We start from the raw sequence: 18,360 nt of genomic DNA, 5'->3' as shown, positions 1-18,360 counted from the left end.
ATGGGTTTTTAACGTAAGCTCTGATTGTGCTAATAGATTAGTGGTCTATATTTTGCGATGACAAATTTATTTTTGCTTGTATATAGTATAATATGGCTAAAACTAGAAGCGACATCATTAAATGATCTGGTCCTAATGCTTCTAAAACTAAGAAAAGAAAGGCTGAAGAAGTTTCCAAAGCTTCAAAATAGAAAAAAATTGTTGTGTAAGAACATGAGTCAAACTTTGATTCTCATACAATGACCGAGATTGACAACTACCAGGACAGTAGTGCCCAATCTAGTGATGATGTTGAATCTAGTAATGATAAAAGTGACAGTGAAGATGAGCGTAGTAGAGATACCCAAATTGGTGATGAGGATGAAGATCCCCTGTCTTTGTCAATTTGTGCAAGAGACATTTCTGGTAAGTCGTATGATTTAAAGACATGGATAGATGATATATGATCATTTCTAGCAAAAAATTATGTTAGAGCAAGGATGACTGTTTATCGTGATTTAATAAATCTTCTAGCTCAAGAAAAAATTTATGAAGATTTTAAAAGTACTTGTTTTGGACACTTGAGGCATATTCCAGAACATTTCAACTTCAATGGACAGATGGTTCATTATACGTTGTTGCGACGTGTGAAAAGTGACAAAAAATTACATGAAATTTGGTTCTGTGTGAATGATAAGCCTGCTTGTTTTGGCTTAAGAAAATTTGCATTGATTATGGGGTTGAATTGCTCAGCGTACCCATGTGATGCAAAATTGAAAAGAGTTCTTGAAAAGGGAGAGGAATTTTACTACAAGGTGACTAAGAATAAGAACATTACTGCTACAAAGTTGATGTGTTTGATCAAGAGTTCCAAGTTGAATAAGGAGCAGAAGTTGAAGTGCTCTTTGGTTGTGTTCGTCCACACGATGCTTCTTTCCCATGATCGATCTAAAATCGTGGATTCAAACCACATTAAGATGGTGGATGATTTAGATTTCTTCTATAGTTACCCGTGGGGAAAGAGAGTTTTAATTTAACATTGACGTATCTGAAGAATGAAATCAATTTGAAGAAGGAGAGTGAAGTGTATAATGAAAGAGGAAATACATCGTATGCTCTGTAAGGCTTTCCCATTTCTGGTACTTCTTATAAATTATATAGTTGATTTATAATAAATTCTTACATATTTGTGTAGTATTTTGTAGCCTTTGTTTATTTATTTGTTCTTCTATTAATTTCAAGTTTGGATATATGAGGCTTTTCCTCATCTTGGAAAGTATGCCAAGAAGTCCTTGGATTCTCCTTTGTCCATTTTTCGTTTACTTAGATAGCACACCACAAAAAATGATAATATTATCAAAGGTGATCCATTTAAGTACAAAGGAAAAAGTACCAAGGTACAAAGTTTATTTATTATTATTTAGCAATATTTATAAATTGATGAATGTCATTTAATAATTGCATATATTTTTTTCGTAGGTTGTGCACCCATACCTCACACCTACTGTCCGTGAGACAAAAAAGAATAAGTTGGCAACATTAAAGCCATCTATAGACGAAGTGAAGGATATAGTCCTCGATACCTTAAAGGCAAATTTGAAAAGTGTGACTGTCCTTACTTCAGTAGTAGAGAATGTGGAGGATGAGTATTTAAGTGATCACAATCCTAATCAACCTTGATTCGGCAATAAGATGGTGGCAGAAGTGGAAAATGAAATGACTTACTCATCACCACCAACCTCACCATTAAGCTCCATCACAATACCCATCACGTCCACTTCTTTTTCCACTTCTGCCACATCAGTGGCCAAACCTTCTCTTCATCCAACTTTTTCTCTTCTTCATTCTCTGTTATCTTCTCCTCTTGTTGTTCTTTCTCTTCTTGTCCACTTGCTTCATTTTTCTTCCCTTCCAACTTCTCCTTTTCACTTTCTTCTTATTTCTTTTCTTCTAGCTTCTCTTCTTTTTCTTCATCGTTCTCTTCCAGCTTCTCCTTTTATTTTTCTGTCATCTTCTCCTCATCTTGTTTTTTCTCTTCTTGTTTCATCTCCTCTTCCTTCATCCCTTCTACAACTTCATCAACTTCTTCAGCAAAATATTCATCAACTACAACAAGATCATCATCGACTATAGCTAATGGAAGGATCTCGTCATCAACTATTGGTGCTAAAAAGTTGTCATCATCTACTGCAAGATCAGTGGCTAAGCATTAATACAAATAAATTATTTTACAGAAATAATATATAAATTTATCTACCTTCTTTTTGTTGTTCTTTTCAGTTCTTCTCAATTTCTCCTCTCGTACATAAGCAACAATTTCCACTGTTGATTGCTCGAGGGATGCAACATGCTCACACAACTTTTCATCTTTAGACTTAATTGGTACAAAATTCTCACAAGGTTGATTAAGATTGTGATCACTTAAATACTCATCCTCCACATTCTCTACTACCGAAGTAAGGACAATCACATTTTTCAAATTTGCCTTTAAGGTATCGAGGACTGTGTCCTTCACTTCGTCTATATATGGCTTTAATGTTGCCAAGTAATTTTTTTTTGTCTCACGGACAATAGGTGTGAGGTAAGGGTGAACAACCTATGAAAAAACAATATATATAAATATTACATGACATTCACCAATTTATAAATATTGCTAAATAATAATAAATAAACTTTGTACCTTTGTACTTTTTCCTTTGTACTTAAATGGATCACCTTCGATAATATTATCATTTTTTGCGGTGTGCCATCTAAGTAAACGGGAAATGGACAAAGGAGAATCCAAAGACTTCTTGGCATACTTTCCAAGATGAGGAAAAACCTCATATATCCAAACCTAAAATTAATAGAAGAACAAATAAATAAACAGAGGCTATAAAATACTACACATATATAAAAAAATTTATCATAAATCAACTACATAATTTATAAGAAGTACCAGAAATGCCCGGGGAAATCTATACAGAGCATACGATGCATTTCCTCTTTGATTATACACTTCACTCTCTCTCTTCAAATTGATTTTATTCTTCAGATATGTCAATGTTAAATTAAAACTCTCTTTTCCCCACGGATAACTATTGAAGAAATCTAAATCATCCACCATCTTATTGTGGCTTGAATCCACGATTTTAGATCGATCATGGGCAAGTAGTATTGTGTGGATGAACAAAACCAAAGAGCACTTCAACTTCTCCTCCTTATTCAACTTGGAACCCTTGATCAAACGCATCAACTTTGTAGTAGTAATGTTCTTATTCTTAGTCACCTTGTAGTAAAATTTCTCTCCCTTTTCAAGAACTTTTTTCAATTTTGCATCACAGGGATATGCTGAGTAATTCAGCCTCGTAATCAATGCAAATTATCTTAAGTCAAAATAAGAAGGCTTATCATTCACACATAACCAAATTTCATGTAATTTTTTGTCACTTTTCACACGTCGCAACAACATATAATGGAACATCTGTCCATTGAAGTTGAAATGTTCTGGAATATGCCTCAAGTGTCCAAAACAAGTACTTTTAAAATCTTCATAAATTTTTTCTTGAACTAGAAGATTAATCAAATTACGATAAACATCCATCCTTGCTCTAACATAAATTTTTGCTGGAAACGATCCTATCTCATCTATCCATGTCTTTAACTCATACGATTTACCAGAAATGTCTCTTGCACAAATTGGCAAAGACAAGAGATCTTCATCCTCATCACCAGTTTGGGTATCTCTACTACTCTCATCTTCACTGTCACTTTTATTATTACTAGATTCAACATCATCACTAGACTGGGCACTACTGTCCTGATAGTTGTCAATTTTGGCCATTGTATCAGAATCAGAGTTTGACTCATGTTCCTCCACAACAATTTTTTTCTTTTTTGAAGCTTTGGAAACTCTTCCACCTTTCTTTTCTTATTTTTAGAAGCATTAGGACCAGATTGTTTAATGATGCCGCCTCTAGTTTTAGCCATACTGTACTATATACAAGCAAAAATACATTTGTCATATCAAAATATCGACCACTAGTCTATTAGCACAATCAGAGCTTACATTAAAAACACATGCATAAGAAGTAGCAGTTCAAACTGAAATCGACAATGTCATTGACATAAACTCCATTAAAATCGATCAAAATACAGAAAAAGTTTTCAAATTGCTAACATAAAACTTTCAAAAAATTTCTATGCATTATCCAAACCAAAACGTCATTAACGATCCTGAATCAAAATATAAACTAAAAAGGGTTAGATTTTCAAAAGTTTAAGCAAAAATCTAAACTTCACTACACTACTGCAACTATAAAATAAATCAAATAGGACTAAAAGTTATTGGAAATACGAGTAAACTTACTTGAGGGAAAGAAGATTGAACAAGATTCAACTGAACTTAGGAAAGAAGATATTGAACAAGAGAGACCTGATTCATTTCGTTTGAAATCTTCAGGAAAACGATTATGGGATCTTACGTTTGTTTATGGTTTCAAGAATGGAAGATGAAAATGTTGGTTCTTAGAGAAAAATGTTTTATGGAGGTTTACGAGATCGATACAGCTGGTGTATGGAAGATCAAAAGCCACATTGGAGAACAAAGTTCTGAGGTTTAATCGGAAAAGGATTTTCTGATAACCCAATATATTAATTTTTATTTTATATATATTGTATTTTATTTTATTTTTGGAGGAATTAAATTTATTTAATATTTGAAGTGTTGGGAAGAAAATGACTTCTTAAAACTTGTGTTTTATTCCCCAAGTTTTTAAAAGTGATAAACATTAGGTTCCTGACCCCACAAGTCAACCCCACCTTTTCACCTTTTCTTTAAGTAACCCTACAAATAAATAAAAAAGAAATGGGGTGTGTATGGACTAAATTAAGTTATGTTGGTGGGCACAACACCAAATCTTCTCGACTTAATATCACATTAAGTCTTTAGAGTGACTATTTTGCCCACTCTCACAAGAGACAATAGATAATAACAAAAACAACAGATAGTAGCAGAACAATACTACAATAATAATTCTATAATCGAACTACACGAAACAATATATAGTAACATAAATTGAAGAACAAGAAACTAAGAGTAGTACTATGACTACTAGTAAGGACAACAAGACAATACACTCCTACCTGCTAACCTTTTACCCTAATTCCTGTCTTCCACACTTTCCTATCTAAGGTCATGTCCTTTGTAAGCTGTAAATACGCTATGTCATGTCTAATCACTTCTCTCTAATACTTATTCGGTCTACTTCTGCTTCTCTTGAATTCATCCATAGGCCACCTCTCACACCTACGCACTAGGGCATCCGTGTTTCTCCTTATCACATGCTCGAACCATCTGAACCTTGCTTCTCGCATCTTGTATTCATCGAAGTCACTTCCACCTTGTTTCGGATATCCTCATTTTTAATCCTATCACTCCTAGTATATCCATACATCCATCGCAACATACATTTTATCTTTTAGTGAATAATATTTAGTGACGTTGTTACAATGATAAAGTTCAATTACTTTTTTTTTTGTAACTTAAGTGTTATAGTTGGTTCAGGAGCATATCTAAAACTAATCTTTGGTTCTTTTTTTTGGTAACCAACATTTTGTATTAATCACCAAAGCATCAACATTATAGATCTACAACTAGCTAGTTGACATACTAGCTATCTCACATCAGAGAAAAAAAAAACTATATCAAAACTCACTAGCCAGTCTTTCTTCTCAAAGAATCGCTGGTTCCGCTCTAACCATATGGCATAGACACATTCAGGGTGTATAGGATTTTAAAGGCCCGAGCTCTCATCGTTCTTCCTTTTGCATTCTTTATCACCCATTCCATGTGTTGTTCCCATGTCGTGTCTTGGATAATAGGTGTCTGCAACCATAATAGGATTCTACTCCACAGCTGCCTAGAAAAGGTACATTCATGATCTCTAGATTCACGGGAGTTCTGGCAGAAAACACAATCTGGTTCCACGTCAATCCTCCACTTTGCTAATCGATCAGTAGTAAGCAACTTTCCATGTACTGGCAACAATATTATAAACTGAGCTTTAGGTATAGCAACATTTTTATACATTAGGTATTTCCATGTCACCTTAGGATAGACATGGAGAAGGTGAAAATAAATCTGCTTAATAATACTTTCGACAGAGATGGTTAGTTGCACCTGTGCTACAACCTCCCTGGCTTCTAAGATCTTTCGGATGATCAACATGCCTGAGAGGGAATACTAATATCCTCAATCCTTTTTCCTTTGTATAGTATTCATTGATCCATCTAATCCATAATTTATCTTCTTTATGAGTAAGATTCCAATAGGTCTTGGCAATATCAACTTTGTTCCAAATGACCATGTTTATGAAATTTAGTCCACCACAAGCTCTAGGTACACACACCTTCTCCCTGGAGACGAGAGCTTTCTTTGTAATTTTATTTGTACCAGACTATACAAAGCTTCTACAGTAGGCTTCAATCAACTTAAGTACTTTAGTTGGCATCTGGAATAATTGAGACCAATAGGATTGAACTCCAAATATCACTAACGGTACAAGTTGTGTTCTCCCAGCAAAAGAGAGGTTTTTGGCTGTCCAGGGGGTGATTTTGCTCACTATCTTTTCTATTAATGGTTGCCACTGGATGAAAGAGATTTTTTCTATGGATAGAGGAACACCAAGGTTTTTAAATGGTAATTCTTCTGCCGCCATCCAAAGTGTTGCACAATTCTATCTTTTACTACTTGTGTCACTCCCCCAAAATAGATAGTACTTTTCCCTAAGTTTGCTTGTGATCCCGATGCTGTAGAGAACTGACCAAATGCACTATCTAAGGCTGCTGCTGAGTTAAAATCACCTTTAGAGAACAATAGTAGATCATCTACACAGCTCAAATGAGTAATATTAAGTTTAGCACATCCTGGATGGTAGCTGAACCCTCTCACATGATTGAGATCATTTAGCTTCCTACTTAGGTATTCCATTGCAGTGGAAAAAAGATAAGGAGAGGTTGGATCTCCTTGTCTCGGACCTTTTGCAACACCAAATGGACTGGTTGTTTCTCCATTGATCATGATTGTATAATTTACTGATTGCAAACACTCCATAATCCAGGAGATAAACCTGTTTGGGAATCCCAAACCTTCCATTACTTGCTTGAGGAAGCGCCATTTGACAGAACCATAAGCTTTTTAGAGATCAATCTTTATCATGGATCGTGGGGAAACCTGTTTTCTGCCATACTCCTGGACTAGGTCCTGAGCAAGTATGATGTTATCAACTATTTTCTTTCCAGGTATAAATCTTGCTTGAGCAACACAAATGGAACTTTCTATCACTTTCTGTAACCTGGCTGCTAAGACCTTGCCTATAATCTTATACAAAATTGAGCAACAGGCAATAGGCCTAAAGTCTTTCAATGTTTGAGGTCTAGAATTCTTTGAGCTCTAACATTTGTTTCTTCTGAGTTCTATCCTTCACCAAAGCAGAGAAATACTTGGTATTGGAATCACCAAGTAATGGCTGTTAAGACCTTGGCTATAATCTGCATGCTCGGCTTGCACATTAAAAAACTTAAATGGAACTTTCAGGTCACTATCGAGTGTATGTAATGTCATTTGCATTAGGGGAGTGATCTGAGATAAAGGGCACTCCATAATCTGTTATAATGTGTCCCCATTGTAACATCAACTCATGGTTTCCGAAAGCTCCGTCTGTTCTGCTACAGATCCTATCAATACCAATTTGCTTGTTATACAAAGTATCTTTGGTTCATTATATACTTAGTTCAGCTGCTGTACAGGGTTATTATTATTTTTATTTTTACTTTTTGCAGTTGATGGAGCGGTTGTTGAATAAGGAGGACTTGAATGAAGCAGAAGCAGAGGCCTCACTGGATTTCTTGCTAAAAGATGGCAGTGAAGCACTCATTAGTGCTTTTCTTGTTCTCTTAAGAGCTAAAGGAGAAACCTTTCGAGAAGTACATATATATTTTAACATGTCATCAATTGTATGTAGAATGAGTAAATCTCTCACTTTTTCATGCTTAATAAATGTAGGTTGTAGGTCTAGCAAGATCGATGATCAATTGTTGCAGAAAGGTTGAAGGCCTGAATGACTGTGTGGACATAGTTGGAACGGGGGGTGATGGAGCCAATACGGTGAATATTTCTACGGGAGCAGCTATTCTTGCTGCAGCTTGTGGTGCTAAAGTTGCTAAGGTTAGATTGACAACATTAATTATTTATTGGGAGTTTTTCACTTGTAATGAGCTAAGTTATATATGCAGCAAGGGAATAGGTCCAGTTCTTCTTCTTGTGGAAGTGCTGATGTTTTGGAAGCCCTTGGAGTCGCCATTGAATTAAATCCTGAGGTGAGTGAAAGGGAGTTTATGTAATCAACTAAAAAGTATTTACGCAATCAAGAATCGAACCTTCACCAACAAGGTTAAAATTGAGATGATTTTATATGGAATAGGGAGTGAAGAAATGTGTGGAAGAAGTTGGGATAGGTTTCATGATGTCCCCATACTACCATCCAGCAATGAGGATAGTGACACCTGTGAGGAGGAAGCTTCGAGTGAAGACTATATTTAACATCCTAGGGCCTTTGCTCAACCCTGCTTGGGTACCTTTTGCTGTTGTTGGAGTGTACAAACAAGATATAGTAAGCTTTCTGACGACTCTGTGTTTTCGGTGATATGATTTCATACAGACATTCATATATATGTGTGTAGGTCAGCAAGATGGCCAAAGCATTACAAAGTTATGGCATGAAAAGAGCGTTAGTTGTTCATTCTGAAGGTTTAGATGAAATGAGTCCTCTTGGTAAGTTCTGTTTGTATTATGTATATAAGTTTCGACTTGGCTTTATCAATCATGCTATGGGAATGCACATGCAGGACCTGGAGTAGTCCTTGATGTTACACCTGAAAAGATAGAGAAATTCTCTTTCGACCCACGTAAGAATCCTTATTCTATAATTCAAGCATGGGGGGGGGGGGGTAGCAGCTAGGATTTTAAGTTTATGGATTTTCAAGATTCAAAGAACAACTTACTGCAAAAAATAATATATAGCATAACATTGGTCCATACTAAAATTAGTCGAAGTAGAGATGATGCATCATCAATAGTAAAAGCTCACTTGATTAGCACTTTAACTGGCTTTGCAACTACGCATTTTCTTTTGATTGCTTGTGCAGTTAATTACTACTGATTGCAATACAAAAGAAAATGAGGTAACATTCTGAGGCACATCTCAGTTGTTGTTGCATTTTGACTCCAAAAGAAGAAAATAAGAATGAATCATTAGCTTTCTCAGCATCAAATTCTATAACTAACATTTGTGTATTATATTATTGCAGTTGATTTTGGTATACCTCGCTGCACTTTAAGGAACCTTAAAGGGGGAGGGCCGGAGTACAATGCTGAAGTACTAAGGCGTGTGCTTTCGGGTGAAAGGGGGCCAATTGCAGATGCATTAGTAAGTCATTGTATTCCTCTTTGATCATTTCATGATAAGTGTATTCCTTAGTGGTTATTTGTGACACTACATAGATTATATTATACCTTTTTCTCTCATATGTTATACCTGAACCTCACACGACATCTTAGACGTAGCAATATTAGTTAAGACTCGTGACACGTAAGGTCATCAATCATCAGCTAGTAGACGGTGGAGCAAAATTCAGCTCATGTACTGTTCATCGATTGTTTGGATTGGTAAATATTTTTGTGCAAAGTCTTGCTTTATCCTGAACAACAAAGTCTATGTCTCCAGTACTACAAGTGTTTTACTTGAATGGGACAATGTGTTTCTTATTAAGGATGACTATGATTAGCCTTTTTATGGATTAGAAGTTTCATATATTGACAGTATAAAAAATTAATGCCTTAACTGGATGTTTTAAGTTATTATATCGGACTTGCTATGAAAGATTACTTGTTATTGTAAATTCATAACAATTTATAGAATTGGAACTCTTACTGATCATGTCATGCCTCTGTGTAAATGGAAATTTAGATACTGAATGCCGCAGCAGCATTATTAGTCAGTGGGAGCGTTGGTAACTTAGCTGAAGGAGTAGCCGTGGCCCGTATGACACATGAATCGGGGAAAGCTCTCAATACTCTTAATCATTGGATTGGTGTTTCGACGGTAAGTCAAAATCATACTACTGAAATACAGATTTCAATTGATGGTGTGGCTATCTTTTTCTGGCAAAACTATAAAGTTTGAACAAATGAAGAATATTGCCTTGTTGATTTGCAGATTTCTTTCTTTATGTAGAAATGCAAATGGCAAAAGAGATTAATGTTGGAAGAAAACACATAATTAATTTTAATGATAAAAAAAATAATAACTTTATGACTTTACTATCGATGATAATACAATATTTAGTTTTATAACTTTACAAATACAATGAACATTAAAATTTACCGATCACACATGAACTTAACATTTTATACTAACTGTGATTTGTTTTATTTTTTTTATGTTAAGGATATTGTATTACATTTATAACAAAAGGGTCATACAAAGAGCGAGGTGCTGCAGAAGAATTTGCAGATGAGTGTTATTTATCATGCATATGGTGGTATTTGTAGAGCCTAGCAGAGTTGTAAGACGACATCCTTGTTTAGTAAGTACATCTGCCACAACATTTTGCTCCATGTACGCGTGTTGGATGGTTGGATTAATTAGCGGAAGTGCCTACAATTAGTGATGAGATTAGCATATAATTGATTCTTGTTACTATCTAATACTTGTTTTGCATCAATATTGATATGTAAAGCTTGAAAGCCCATTCTGTTTGCTATTTTATAAAGCATGGAGTTCAGTCTCAATTGAGTTTGCATTCATAATAAAGCCCATACATCCAAAATCCAGTTTTCCAAATGATAAAATTGTGGAACCACAAGAGATGAATTAGCACACATTGATTTGAGTTTCTAAAGACATTGTGATTAGGAATGTTCCATAATTTCCTAAGACATACATGGAGTGGAAACCTTGGTTTGATTCTTAAAATGGAGAATTGAAATTTGGAACCCTAGTTCTTGCTTGAGAAGAAACTCAATAAAGAAGAAATCTAATTAGGGGAGGTTATGAGTGAATGAGGAGTTTTGGGCGGATAAACCCTTAATCCCACTTAGAATAGGTCAAAACGATGTAGTATAGAAATTAAAAGCGTAGAAAAAGACTCAAATAACCTTGACTTAAAATTGATGGAGGCCTTTCACGAGAGTTTTCCACATACCATACAATCCTTCTCGATCTGTGATGGTTCTCCTGGAAGCTGAGGAGTTCTGGGGAGTCCACAGAAGCTTTCACGGGTCTTACACTGTTTGACAGAGTAATGATTGACACTTTTTAATAATAATAATAATAAATTAAAAATATAGTGAAATTTATCAAAAAAAATAAGAAAAAAATAAATAGGATTTTTTTTTTTAAAAACAGAAGTATTGCATATAATGTTTATAGTTTCTTTAGCTTTTCATTATTTCTCTAGTTTTTCATTAGAATTATACAAAACTCAAGTTTGTTGTCAATTTTTTTATAATTCATTGCTTGAATAACGTTATTTTTTCTTTTTGTAAGTTATCAAATTTCCGCTCTTTAAAATGCTTCTAATCGTAGTGTCGTATTTAGGAATGCACTTCAGCATGCAAATAAACAGTAACTGCGAGTACATAATGTTCGATTTAGAATATTTCAAAAAATTATCATAATAAAAATTCAGAAGAACTAATCATAATTTAACCTAATAAATTATGTATGTACAATTATAGTCATATAAAAAAAAAGTAAAAAAATTCTTTATATTTTAAGTTCTTCAATAAAGTACATAAATGAAATGAATGGAGAGAGCAATAATTGACACTTTTTAAAATAATAATAAATAAAAACATAGTGAAATTTATCAAAAACAATCAGGAAAAAATAAATAGAATCTTTGTCTTTTTTTTTTTGAAAATGAAACTATTGCATAGTTTATAGTTTCTTTAGTTTTTCGTTAGAATTATACAAATAATCAAGTTTGTTGTCAATTTTTTTAATTCATTGCTTGGATAATATTTTTATTTTGTAAGTTATCAAATTTTCGCTCTTTAAAATGCTTCTATTCGTAGTGTCGTATTTAGGAATGCACTTCAGCATGCAAATAAACAGTAACATCGAGTACATAATGTTTGTTTTAGAATGTTACAAAAAATTATCATAATAAAAATTCAGAAGAGCGAATCATAATTTAATCCAATGAATTATGTATGTACAACTATAGTCATATAAAAGAAAAAGAAAAAAAATTCTTTATATTTTAAGTTCTTCAATAAAGTAAATGAAATATACAGAAGTGGAAAGAAAAAACTAAAAAGATCAAATTACAATAATAGTAATTTTATTGTAAAGACTCTACATTATCTTCTTTCCAAATTCACAATTTTCTCTACTTTTGTATCTTCCTCAACTTTCTTCTTCACCCTACAAGCACAAATTAAGAATATACTTATATGAAATTGTTAGTTACTCCTTGATTTTATTTGGATTGAGTTTATTCAATTTAGTTTCAAAGATTAGTTAAATTGACTAAACAAAATAAATAACATCACATAAATTATTAAAGTAAAAAAATATAATTTAAAAAATTAAAAGAAGCATTTTTACCCATAGATTCTTTACGACTTTGTTGAAAGCAACCATATGATGTGATGATTAGCACTTCTTCCTCACTCTAATGTATGATATGGTGATGGAGAAGTGAAAGAATAACTTTGAATGAAATTTTTCTTGCTACAAAATATGAATTTATATAGAAAAAGAGGAGAGATACCGTAAGGTGTCATAAACTAATAAATTTAATTTTGGGGTTATGACGATTAAAAAAAGAAGTTATGAATATTATTAATATTATAAGTTGAAGATATATGTGTGGGTTATTGGTAGTTATTTCTTATTTTATTAAGGAGAAAAAGACAAATATACCTTCGAACTATCATGGTATGTCAATACCCTCCCTTATATTTTACGGTTGTATATACCCTTACCGTTACTCTTTTGGGTTGTGTATACCCTTAAAACTAACGGAGGGACACGTGGCTTCATCTCAACCATTTACTCGATTTTATTTGTTTAATTACCTAAATTTAAAAGATCCACCCATTTTTCATAATTTATCCACCCATGATCCAAATTAAAACACCATGTCATTTAAAATAAAAATAAAAAACAAAGAGCCCTCCTCCAGTAAAACATAACCCAAAACCTTTTAAATCAAACAAAAGACAAAACTGTACTTCAATACATCTTCATTTGAAGCCCTTTCTCAAATCTCATTAAAACAAAGACAGTAGCATGTGCTTTCATTGAAAAACAAGAGACCCATTTTAATTTGTTGTTGAATGGGGTTGGAAATACTACCACCAGTGATGGACAAAACTTCAAGTTTAAAAGTGAGTCTTCAATAGAAACAAAAATTTCGAATTTAAATTGATTTATTGTTGTTGAAGGGGTTGGAAATACTACCACCATTGATGGACAAAGCTTCAAGAAAAGTGGGTTTGCAATCATATAAGAAAATTTGAACTTAAATTGATTAGTTGTTGTTGAAACAGGTTAAAAATACTACCACCATTGACGGATAAAGGTTCAAGCTTTAAATTGGGTTTGCAATTGAATCAAAAAAATTGAGCTCAAATTTATTTGTTGTGGATCGGGAGAATTGAACCAAGTGCACCATATTTTGTGGTGGTTGTTGTTGGAAAGTTTTTTATTTTAATTTTGCACAGGATTGAAAATATTCTTACAATCTATTTGTGTTGTTGAAAGAGGTTGATTAATTGTTGTTGTCTGAAACTTTAAGGAGGATGCATTGAGTTTATTCTAGATGAAGTTTTTTTTATTTCTCTTTTTCTTTGGATAAACAAGGAATCAATGATATTTCCTTATAAAAAAGATGAAGGGTTATTTGCTTGTGGGTCGGATGGATCTTTTAATTAGGTAAATAAACAAATAAAATCGAGAAAATGGTTGAGATGAAGCCACATGTCCGTCCGTTAGTTTTAAGGATATACACAACCCAAAAGAGTAATGGTAAGGGTATATACAACCCTAAAGTATAACGGAGGGTATTAACATACCATTTGTGATAGTTCGGGGATATATTTGTCCCTTTTCTCTTTTATTAAAGATATTAAAGAAAAGGGTCAAAGTTGCCCCTGAACTATGTGAAATAAATCACTTATACCCTCCGTTACATTTTAGGATAAAAGATGCCCCGACCGTTATTCTAAGAGACCACAATTACCCTTAAGACTTAACAGAAGTGGTGAGGCAAGACACATGACACTAAATCCGCTACCTAGGCTTGCGAACTAGGATACCCACTAAAATTTTTGACCCAATTAATAATTCAACCCTAACCCATTTTTGTTGGATCAACCCACAATATTAAGCGGGAAACATCATCTATTTTGAAAACTTGTTTCCCGCTTAATATTAGTGGGTTGATCCAACAAAAATGGATTAGGGTTGAATTATTAATTGAGTCAAAATTTTTAGTGGGTATCCTAGTTGGCAAGCCTAGGTGGCGGATTTAGTGCCATTTGGCTTGCCACATCACTTCTGTTAAGTCTTAAGGGTAATTGACGTCTCTTAGGATAACGGCCGGGGAATTTTTGATCCTAAAATGTAATAAAGGGTATAAGTGGTCTATTTCACCTAGTTCAGGGCAATTTTGACCCTTTTTCCAAAGATATTAAATATATACTATAGTGATAGGTGAAAAGTTGAGTAATTGAATGTGAAGACTTTTTGAGATATTAAAAATAAAATAATTAAATAATGAAGGAAAAAATAGTCAAAAAAAGAAAAAAGGAAAAAGAAAAAAGAAAAAAGACAAATATGAATGGAGGCCATAAAGAGGTGGCACAACACCTATGTTTTCTCCTTTATATATATATATAGAGAGAGAGATTAGAGACCATAATAAATGTGAATATATGATTCATGTGCATTTAATTTATTATTATTGAAAGAAAAAAAAAATTTCTTTTATTTTTCCCACATAAAAATATAGAGTTATCTTTTGGAGAGTTATTGCTCCAATTTATTTAGGGAAAAGGTAGAAGTACATCCTAGACTATGACCGAAATTCCAGAGACACCTTAACTAAACTAAGGTCTTATTACCCCTTGAACCAATTTGTTTTGTATTTTTGTGCACTTTTTGGCTTACGTGGCATCCAAATATCTCCCACGCGTCTCAATTGCACGGAGTTACGTAGTGTGCCACATAAGACAAAAGGTGTACAAAATTACAAAAGAAATAAGTTCATTGGGGTAATAGGACCTTAGTTTAGTTAAGGTGTGTTTCGGTCATAGTCTAGGGGGGTACTTGTGCCTTATTCCATTTATTTATAATAAATACCACAATAACATTGTAATAATAGGAATAATTGTATTAATGTTGTCAAAAATTATCCAACTCTTGATATTTTTTCTACATCTTCAACGCTGCATACATATATTTTTTTAAAAAATATATTTCTCTGATAATCTATATACGACCAAATTATGTGTTTAATTTAATTTTATTTTTATTATAAAGGTAAAACCTCAACGATTGTGTTTCACTATAACAACTTAATTCCTTATTCACGCAATGTATACAATAAGAAATGAAAGTTTGAATATAAATTTATAATATTAATGGGTCTTATGAGACACAAATATATATTAAATTGAATGTCAGTACGAACATCGAATATCAAACAAAATAAAAAAAAATCTCTCTAACTTGAGAATTTCATGTATAAATATCAAGTATTTTTTTCTCACTATAATTTAGCATAAATATATTTTAATTTGGTTATATTTATTATAGAGTCATTTATACAAAAAGAAAGTCACATTGTTCATGATAGAGTAGATTTAATATTGTTGGTTGAACAATAATATTGCTATAAGAATCATTGAAGTTAGTATGAAACTATGACAATTAGATTGTTACTTGATTGAAGTTTATCATATTAACTTTTATGTTTTCGTCTTTTCCATAAACAATTTAAAATTGGAAATGCAATGTCGCGCCCCGTTTTTTCGCAAAAACGGGTTTTCGTGCACGACCTAACAACTCTTTTGGGCTTTGGGTTATTGAAGAGTCGCCACCTAACGAATTAAGGCGCGTTAGGGTACCTATCTAACCTAACTAATTCTAGCTAAGGTCAACGAACCAGAGATCGGGTAAGGGTTCAAATTACCTCGATAGGAAGGTGATAGGCATCCCTCGAGGTCCACAAATGTGGGTCCCGACAGTATCTCATGCAATTTATGTGTGGGTTACAAGTAGCAATTAATGTCACTTCATTTATTGGTTATTTAACTTAAACATACTTACTAAGTGATAAATAATATTCAACAATTAAGATCAATTCGATTATTTAATTAATTAAGCATGCAGAACTAAGTGATAACATAATATTTAACAATTAAGATTACTTCATTTAATTAATTAAACATGCAAAGCTAGGTGATAACATAATATTAAATAATTAAGGGCGCTTTAATTATTTTAATTATTTTAATTAATTAGCTAAGCCTGCAAATCTAAGTGATAACATAAATATTAAACAATTAATAAAGAGATAAGCGAGGAGACAGAAATTGCACAAATAAATAGGCTAAACAATTTTTATTTTTACTAAACTAACCCAAACAATTATAACTAAAGCAAGTAAAGGGAGACTCTAAACACGACAACTTTACAGATCAACGCTCGACTTCTATATAGGGACAGACAAAATAAATGTTTGTCATTTTACGGCTCGAGGCAATGCCATCATCTCCGTAGGGCCTAACTACCCCTACCCCACCTTCCACATGCATTTCGTCCTAAAAGGTGCCTAGCTCCCCCGCTTAATGTCCAAGAGACATTGGACTACGAGTAGGGTGGTTTTAGATTAAAAGAAAATCTATGCTTCTAAATAGGCTCCCTAAACACCAAATCAAACAAATAAGACGAGCATTTAGCACGTAGAGTCTCATATTGGCCTCTAGATTTTATTAAACATGCTGGCAAACACAAGTAATTGTGAAAAAGGTCACATGCTAAGTGTGTGCATACAAATACATTAACAAGTATTATAACATTAAAATAGACAGAATATTACAAGGGCCAAAGACTGATTTAATTAATAATTAATTCGAAATGGGGCCTTCATAACAGTATGCAAACACTAATTTATTAACCGATCTTAAGGGGGCAGAACACTATTCAAAATGCAGAAAATGTTTTCTAGAGCAGTAGCAGGTTTTATTATTAGTTCAAAAATTTATTTTAAGCAGTCAGTTTATTAGATGCGGAAATTAATCACTAGCTGATTTTGAGTGGCAAAACAATTAATTATGATGCAAAATTTAAGATTTAAAGCTGTTTTGAATTAGGGCAGCAAGTAGTAGATTTTAGGAAAATATGCGGAAAATAATTAATTCTAAGTGGCCGGATAGTGTGCAAAATTTTTTTTAATTGAAGATTGATTTAACTGCGCAACAAATACGTACAACAAATTTTAGTTTTAAAACATGTTGAAATAGTTTATGAATTAATTTTAAGATGGCAGAACCTAATTACAAATGCAGAAATTAATTAACACTTGGAAGAGAATGTAGCGTATTTATTTTAGTTATTTAACATGCTGAAGTTTTCAGGGTATGATTTTAACAAGCTGTTTTATTTAAACTTATTAACATTGATGTTATTAGTTAGATCCTATAAACATGATTTCTAAGTGAATATGCTGAAATTAATTATTGAACCAATAGGCATACTTTCTATATAAAGATGGAACAATATTCAGAAACCTATAAGCATGATTGTCTAGACCCCAAATAATGTTTGAAAACTTTAATTGACCTATAGTCATTTTATCTAAAGACAAATTGCTAGTGCAAAGCACAGATTATCAACTAGCCATTTGTTTTATTAGGAATAGAACATTGGTGATTTAGCGCAAAATAGGATGACAGACATACACAATATTTATTATTATACATAAAATATATCACATACTAAATGAATAAACAAATTATAATAGACAGTGCACTAGTCAAACATATAATTAATTTTAGAGTAATTAGCCAAAAGGTGATTAATAGCAAGTATATTTATTTTATTTATTTATTTTTTAGTTAGATCTAAATGAGGAGGATTAGAATGCGAATATTCAAACCATCACACAACATAAATGCGTGATTTCTTACAGAAATAATTGATGATAAAGTAACAAGTAGCACATAAATCCCCTCCCCCTTGGACGATCCCCAAATACTTCATATATAGAGTAGAGTTTTAGAGTTATACAAATATTACAAATCAAAACTAAATAAATGATATCTAC

At 32.8% G+C, this 18,360-nt stretch overlaps 1 protein-coding gene across 3 annotated transcripts in view; it reads left to right on the top strand.

Annotated features, from left to right (window-relative positions):
- Nucleotides 1-18,360, top strand: part of LOC125862275 (anthranilate phosphoribosyltransferase, chloroplastic-like) — a 1,111,005-nt gene that overhangs the window by 1,573 nt on the left and 1,091,072 nt on the right. The window contains exons 2-10 of one of the 3 annotated variants that reach the window (XM_049542312.1): nucleotides 7,801-7,944; nucleotides 8,024-8,185; nucleotides 8,254-8,337; nucleotides 8,442-8,630; nucleotides 8,701-8,791; nucleotides 8,866-8,925; nucleotides 9,328-9,446; nucleotides 9,987-10,121; nucleotides 10,467-10,782. In XM_049542312.1, the coding sequence (XP_049398269.1) occupies nucleotides 7,801-7,944; nucleotides 8,024-8,185; nucleotides 8,254-8,337; nucleotides 8,442-8,630; nucleotides 8,701-8,791; nucleotides 8,866-8,925; nucleotides 9,328-9,446; nucleotides 9,987-10,121; nucleotides 10,467-10,487 (1,005 nt within the window). In that variant the 3' untranslated portion in view covers nucleotides 10,488-10,782. Of the gene's footprint in view, nucleotides 1-7,800; nucleotides 7,945-8,023; nucleotides 8,186-8,253; nucleotides 8,338-8,441; nucleotides 8,631-8,700; nucleotides 8,792-8,865; nucleotides 8,926-9,327; nucleotides 9,447-9,986; nucleotides 10,122-10,466; nucleotides 10,783-18,360 lie in introns of those variants that run through there. The other 2 variants (XM_049542313.1, XM_049542314.1) reach the window with 2 other exon arrangements.

This window comes from Solanum stenotomum, chromosome 4 (assembly GCF_019186545.1).
Source record: "Solanum stenotomum isolate F172 chromosome 4, ASM1918654v1, whole genome shotgun sequence".
Classification (NCBI taxonomy): domain Eukaryota; kingdom Viridiplantae; phylum Streptophyta; class Magnoliopsida; order Solanales; family Solanaceae; genus Solanum; species Solanum stenotomum.
The sequence above is the reverse complement of the archived record's forward strand: the minus strand, read 5'-3'. Positions and strand labels throughout refer to the sequence as shown.